The 7,897-nt window shown below is 31.8% G+C and overlaps 1 protein-coding gene across 4 annotated transcripts; it reads left to right on the plus strand.

Annotated features, from left to right (window-relative positions):
- The first annotated feature begins 1,339 nt into the window (after positions 1–1,339).
- LOC149179891 (uncharacterized) lies at positions 1,340–7,379 on the plus strand. Of its 4 annotated transcripts, none has more exons than XM_089418077.1 (3): positions 1,340–1,692; positions 2,110–2,291; positions 7,080–7,379. In XM_089418077.1, exons 1-3 carry the CDS (start codon positions 1,670–1,672, stop codon positions 7,310–7,312), a joined length of 438 nt encoding a protein of 145 aa, XP_089274203.1. In that variant the 5' UTR covers positions 1,340–1,669; the 3' UTR covers positions 7,313–7,379. The 4 variants fall into 4 exon arrangements, with proteins under 4 accessions (XP_089274203.1, XP_089274205.1, XP_089274201.1 ...); XM_089418079.1 differs by lacking the exon at positions 7,080–7,379 and adding an exon at positions 2,404–2,538 and having other exon boundaries at positions 1,350–1,692; XM_089418075.1 differs by lacking the exon at positions 7,080–7,379 and having other exon boundaries at positions 1,355–1,692; positions 2,110–2,964.
- The last annotated feature ends 518 nt before the right edge of the window (positions 7,380–7,897 follow it).

A 7,897-nucleotide genomic window follows, 5' to 3' on the forward strand; every position in this document is an offset into this window, starting at 1 on the left:
AGTAATTTTTTATGATTATTCTAATGACATTTGTTTATATATAGAGACTTCTAATAAGTGTAATGCATTTGCATTCACAATCCACTTAGACTTTCAACATTTGCATCCAAATTGTTTAAATAAAATGTATGTTTTGAAAGGATATGCCATGTTGATTGCCCACACCATGGAGCAATTGCATGGGATGATAGTAGTTGTACATATATCCATGTGTTATGAATATGGATGTGAGGTTGTTTTGTAAGTGGATGTTGTGATTAGATTCAAAAAATCTCATTATTATTTTATATAGATCACTGTTCTTTCAACAAAGCATTACAATTTCTAGAAATAAATGCATAATATGGTAGATTACATGTGATATACTTGGTAGATTATGTGAAGTTAATAAAAACAAATACATAATATGGTGAATTCTATGAAATATAGTATGAATTTTATGAAATTAATATTGATGAGTTATTAAAAAATTATCCATTATTTTAAACATTGTTATTCATTTTCCCTTTCTTAATTGACATGCAGATTTTTTATTTTAAATTTTACTTTTTATTTTTTTAATTAACATCTAAATTTTGTTTGAAAATCACATTCTAATTAATAATTTTTTAAGGGGTCAAAATCTTTTAAAATGTTGATATTAATTATTTTTTAACAGATCAAAATCTTTGAAATTAATTAATAATTTTTGAAGGGGTCAAAATCTTTTATAAAATTAGGATTGATTAAATTTAAATGTTAATTGAGAAATGTCTTACATTCTTTCTCTGATTTAAATTTCCAAAAAAACATTTGACCTAAAAATCAACTTTTATAACTCCCCAAATGAACTTAAAACATTTGACCTAAAATCAACTTTTATAACTCCCCAAATGAACTTAAAGAGGAAAAAAGCAAAATGAAACCCAAGAAGGGAAAAAAACAATTAGAAAATATTATAATTTCTTGTAAACCATGTTGTTGTAAGTTGTCATAAAGTTGTATAGAATAGAAGAGGAAATTTGGAAAATAAATGGTTTTAAAAATAACAAATAACCAAACTTGTTATAAGTTGTTATAAACTGGAATAGATTAGCTGAGAAAATTTGACAGATAATCACAATTTGGCAGGTTTTAAAAATAATGAAGAGAAGTGTCAGACATTGGTAAAAAGTAGACAAGAAAATTTGAAGAAAAGTAGCCAAGAAAATTTGAAGAAGGAAGAAAGCTCCGTAATACTTCACAATATTATTCGGAATTGATCCATTCAACAGTATATTCAAATGGGTACATGTCATTCCGTACTTGCCTTTTTTATTATTTTATTATCAAATTCAGGTAGGGTATTAATTTTAAAGAACTGGCGGATGCTGATTGCGTTGTCCTACTCCATTGTTGCTGATGAGTTTCCCCCCCATTTTCCTGTTTTCCAGTCCATCTCTGTTCGTTCTCAATGAAGTGGACCGCTAGCTTGCTTCAGAGTATAGAGAAAGTTTTATTTTTAGTATTCTCCAGTACACATCGAATTCTGATATAAAAATACTATATTGTATGTTTCAATCCAACTACCCCCTGAGACATTTTCCGTAGCATGTGTGGAACATGTTACTGGGAGGCGTTCATTTGCAGCCTATTTGAAGTACCTTACACTGTTTAGTGACTAAGAACCGCGAGGATTTCCATATTTCAAATGGCATCAGATCATTCGATTTTGTAAGATTCGGACCTTTCACTGTGTTTGCGTTTTTCTGAGATTTTAAAGGCTTTACAACAATATCTTTATTAAGATGAGTGATTACTTTAGGGTTTTTTCTTAGTTCTTCTTTCGGGGTTCTTGAAAGATGTTTGCAGTACGCATGAGATATTTCTGTGGGTTTATTTTGTAGTTCAATTTTGGGTTTCATGAAGATAATGGTAACATTTTTCATTCATAGATTCACCATATTTTGATGGTGTACTGCAAATTCGTCATATTTTTATGGGGTACTGGTTTTCAAGACCTTTAGAGCATCAATTTTTCATCAATAGGACACATTTCTATGTGGATATCTTGTTTAGATTTTCGGATTTTGATATTTTGAGGACATAATCGGTTTTTATTAATGACGAGTTTTCCATTTGGGCATGTAGCTCGCAGAGGCCTATAAGCGAGATTGACAGGATTTTAAGCAAAGGAGCAACAAATGTGCACGTTACAGCCTTGGACGGCCTGGTGAATGTGAACTCCTTGTTCACAGTTGCAGTATTCGTCGGGCTGTCATTGGCAACCCCTGGGCAGAGGAGCTTAGAGGACAGTGGCACCTGTGATGCAGGTGAGGACATTGTTAAAAACCTTTTGATATTTGAGGTGACATCATTCAGTGCATTTCTATTCTCCAGCTTGGTTGCACAGGGCTTGAAATTAGCAATCATATTAAATAACAGCAAAAAGCTTCATGAGGCTGTCAAGGGTCACATCAACAACAAGCTGCTGAGGCTTGGAATGCTTGCCTCCGCATGTGGATCTATAATGGGATGCATATTCTTGATGTTGTCTATGGTGAATGTGATACAGATCAGGTTGGGCATTCTGTCCTGTGGGGTAAGCTCCACCGTGAGGGCAACTTTAATTTTGATTGCTCTAGTTTCAACAGCCTTGGTTATCTATATCTCTACAGTGATTTTTGCCTTCACTCATTAGTACTGTATTGCAATTTCAGAAATAAACCAGACATTGAGATATACTTTGCCAAACCTCTCCAAGAATTAGAAACTACGCCTGAAATACTCATTTTCTAGTGGTCTGCTCTATTTGTAATATGAGTTTGCTCCACTTAAACTGAGGTCGTCTTCATTGAAAACATACACCTTTCAAAAAATACTATAGTTGGGACTGTTTAATGTAGTAGATTCATAGGCTGCTCTCCTCTGTGTAACAGGCTTTTAAAATTTTCAGTTTTTTTTGGTTAAGCTCAGGAAAATTCAAATTGCATTTGAACCTCAAAATCAGAAAAGATCAGCTATGATAATGCTCTCCTCTGTGTAACAGGCTTTTAAAATTTTCAGTTTTTTTTGGTTAAGCTCAGGAAAATTCAAATTGCATTTGAACCTCAAAATCAGAAAAGATCAGCTATGATAACCATCGGAAGCTTTTAGATGATTGTATTTACATTCTGAATTTAGGTAATGAAATCTATGTTTCTATATCTGATCTGAGAGTCCTTGAAATGAGTAGAGAGTAGAGTTTATTTCTCATGTAAACCTTTCTAGCATTTGGACTCTTCATGGTCATCTATGGTTATTAGCTTCCCTTTAATTGATTGATTACCTTTCTGTTTTGATGTTCAAAAGATATAATAAATTATAATACTCTGTCTTTTACCCTAGTCTTTAATCTAGATAATGGTTGCTTGGTAGCATGATTCTTTTGGAAGTTACTGACTGTACATCTCTATGCTAGTGTGTTCATATATGTAATTGGCCAAAATTTTAGATTTTAGCTTTGGAACTTGTTTTGACATTGCTCTTTTATATACTTCGTAAAATTCATATATTTTTTAATTAATGTTGCTAAAAGTAGGTATATTTTACACAAGTCAGGAAGGAACCAAGAGAGATAACAGCCTTAGTTCTGCTTACTTTGTTTTTTTTCTAATACCAGAACTCCTCATGACATATTTTACTCCTTCTAGGGAATGGTCACTAACAAGCAAACATCTTTGCAACTTCTATCACCACCTATACTCCACCTACTAATGACATGGATAAGAGCCCATACCCATGAGAGAAGACTCTCTTATATAAACCAATTTAGATTCATCTAATATCGGATTTATCATAGGCTAAGAGGGATCAAATCCCTCGAGGTGCAAATCTTTTTTTTGGAGTGTAGAACTTGAGGAAGGTTTGCACCACGAGGGATTTGATCCCTCTTAGCGCATGATAGATCTAGTGTTAGATAATCTAAGTTGGTGCCAGTTGAGGGCAACGATGTCACATTTTTAGATTATCATTATTATGTATATGTTTGAGATAAACTTCAAAATTCACATTATGTTTTCTTTGCTTGGCATGACCGTATCATTATCTTCTTTAATTTAGTCTTTGTTACTTGACTTGAATGGTTTGTGTGTTTATGTGTTTGGATTTGGATGATAATGTTTGTGAATGTTACAATTGTTGTGTTATATTTTTATATGTGTATGTAATTGTTTATTAGTAATTAGTTGGTGGTGAAGAAGGAAGACAACCTTGTCAATCTTGATACTGCACATCTATTTCATTTCATTTTAGGTATAAGAACTTCTGACAACTAATTAACTCTTAATAGTGTCCCTCCGTGTATTACTAAATATATCTTGAAGAGTAGTTTTAACAATTGGCTGCTTCAATATTACTTTACTCTTGAAATAATTTGTTTTTTTGCTAATGTTTGAAATAATTTATTTCCTTCAAGAATATTTTGATGCTTTTTTTATCTATAGTTTATTTTGCAATTTTGAATTTTTTTAATGAGTGGCCAGATTTATAAAATCTTTACATTATTTGTTTCTCCAAACAATTATCACATCTCCTTCAAGAATATTTTGATTTGTTTTGAATGTTTATAAATATATCTAAATATTTTGAATACATTGATGTATGCAATTAGCTAATAGTAATTTTGAATATATGTAATTGTCAAGGATTAATTTGCACTTTGCACGAGGATTGATTATGCACATCTATTTCATTTTAATTCTAGGTATCACAATTTTTACAACTAATTAATTGTTAATAGTATCCTTTTAGGTATTATTAAATATATCTTGATTTTTTTTAATAATCTACAGCCTCAATATTAACAACATCTAATGCATTTAATGTGAGCACTCAAATAAGATTAGAAAACATTATCTACACTGAAATCAATGCATCTAATGCAAGCAATCAAATGAGATTAGAAATCAACATCTACACTAAAATCAATGCATCTAGTGCAAGTAATCAAATAGGATTAGAAATCCGCGTCTACGTTATAATCAATGCATCTAGTGCAAGTAATCAAATAGGATTAGAAATCAACATCTATACTAAAATCAATGCATATAGTGCAAGTAATCAAATATAATTAGAAATCAACATTTACATTGAAATCAATGCATCTAGTGCAAGCAATCAAATAGGAATAGAAATCATCATCTACACTCAAATCAATGCATCTAGTTCACAGAATATTCTTCCCTTTCTCCCCCCTCCATCTAACCTTGAAAAATGTTTTTAATAATTACAGCCTCTAGATTAATAACATCTAATCCATCTAATGCAAGCAATAAAATAGGCTAAGAAAACAACATCTACACTAAAATCAATTCATCTAATGCAAGCAATCAAATAAGATTATAAATCAACATCTACATTGAGATCAATGCATCTAGTGCAAGCAATCAAATATAATTAGAAATCAACATCTACATTGAAATCAATGCATCTGGTGCAAACAATCAAATAGGATTAGAAATCACCATCTACACTGAAATCAATGCATCTAGAGTAAGCAATCAAATAGGATTAGGAATCAACATCTACTCTAGAATCAATGTATCTAGTGTAAGTAATCAAATATAATTAGAAGTCAACATCTACACTAAAATCAATGAATTTAGTGCAAACAATTAAATAGGAGTTAAAATCATCATCTAAAGTAAAATCAATGCATCTAGTGGAAGAAATATTCTTCCCTCTCTCCCCCCTCCATCTATATCTATATCTCCTTCCATCTCTCATTCTTCATCTCTCTATCCCAGCCCTACTCTCCCCAAACACACATGCTCTCTCTCTCCATATCTAGCTATCTCTTCCTCCCTCCCTCCCTATCTCTCTTCTCCCCTCTCTTCGCTTCTCATTCATATCTCTATCTCACTCTGCCTCTCCTTTGTCTCTCTAAAGATTTAGGCTATATATAATTTAAGCTTCAAGCTAATGTTTTGGCTAACATTAGTGAAATTTATTTTTATTATTTTTTGAAGACGTGACTTACTTACACATTAGGGTCATACTGGGATGTAGAATGTGCCTCTTGGCGCAATCAAGTTTTAGGTTATTCAAATTTAGTACATGGAAGAATTTTAAAGATATCTATGACCATATTTTCAGTGCAGTATTGAAACTCCAACTTTTTTGCAACAATTCTTTCACACAAAACAATGTTCTATATCTGTGTTAGCACACTATATGCATTAAAACCAAAACCACTTGGAAAAATCAATTCTCATTAGAATCTAACAAAGCAAAAATTTCAGAGGGGTCATAATTCCAGGTTATCTAAAGATTGTTGGAGAGTTGTAGGTCAATAATCAATTTAGAGATCCTCAAAATATATGTGGGTGTGGCCTTACTCTGCTAAGCACCTAAATTTATGTTGGATTTACTTCTTGGAACTTTGCAGAAACGAGGGCGATTTTGGATAATCCTTATCCTAGTTCACCTTTGTGTTTAGAACTTCCATGAATCCTAGGTTCTTTGATTAATTTTACAAGACTGACACCATACGATCTCTCTCAAAGTTATTGCATTTATTTAGTTTTTGCTCTATTCAAATAGATACATAGTATAAACCACTAGGTAGGATTCGAAATAATTTCTTTTTGTAATGTTTGCACACTATTAATATTCCAATAATATAAAGTTAGGGGTAGCATTTCATATTAAATTCCACCTACTCATTATCTTGAAATGGTGTATACCAAGTTTTTTGGAGTGATGTACAATAGTGTATGTAGTTAAATGTGCATGTTATTATTCAATATTCCACTTCTTGTATGCCTAACAAGATATGTACCACAATGTGTATGCCAAACAATAATTATTTGAAAGAAAATGTAAAAACCTAAATTTACTCAATAATTATGTGAAAGAAAATGTAAAATCCTAAATTTATTTAAATTTTTATGGTATTTGTGTTGGTTTACGATACTTGTAATATTTTTCATAATGAATGTAATGGTGCCTTCAATATATCTATGAAGCTTGAGAGTTGAAGAGGTTGTATGCTTGATTGTAAAATCCTTCTTGATATAAAATAACTTACCTTATGATGAATCACTTTTTGAAAGCTTGGCCTTCACAATCCTTTCCTATAGGCTATTTTGATGGAGCAACACAAATCATGTTTGTGGATGTGGAACAAGCATTGCTACTCAGGCGAAATTCTTTGTTTCCATTTTCGGTGGAGTATAGAACGAAAATTATTGCCTTATGGGGTTCACTCTATTGTGCTAAGCATCTAAACTTTGATGTGCTACATGTTTTTAGAGAAGATATAGATTGGATTAACAAGGGATCCAATTTTTCCTTGCCACACATGGCACATTGAATGAATTAGATTCTCATTATCAAGGGACTCTTCCAATAGGTAACTTTCTCTCACGTGCGTAGGGAATTCAATGTTGTTGTTGACACATTATCAAAGGAGGGGATTTCAATGCATCCAGGAAATATCAAGTTCTCAGTTTACTTGCAGGGATAACAAATGAGTTATAAACTCTTCCCATGGATCTAATGGACAAATTGTTTTTCCCTTCACGACTTTTGGGTCTGGTTTTAGTTTTGTGGCTACAAAGTCAAATTAGCTGTTTTTTGGGAGATTTTCATCCTTTTTGGGCTTGATAGTTATGTATTTTGACATTATGCTCATTGAATATTTGTTGAGTTGATATATTTATTACATGGAGGAAATGACCTATTGGCCGTAAAGAATGGGTTTTATTACCTTATGGTATATGTCTGAACATTTGACAATTTTTCTTTATGTAAACGTGGTTATGATTAATAGAAAATGTTGATTTTTCTTCTTGAAAAAAAAGAAAAAAACTTGCCTTACCTTGTGGATGTTTCCTTGATAAACTATCAAGGTTTTACCAAGAAAATTCCATGTTGTATGTTATTCTCAATCTTGTTA

The sequence above is a fragment of the Pinus tabuliformis genome, chromosome 3_2 (genome assembly GCF_031772625.1).
Source record: "Pinus tabuliformis cultivar Carrire ecotype Pingquan chromosome 3_2, CPIR1, whole genome shotgun sequence".
NCBI lineage: Eukaryota > Viridiplantae > Streptophyta > Pinopsida > Pinales > Pinaceae > Pinus > Pinus tabuliformis.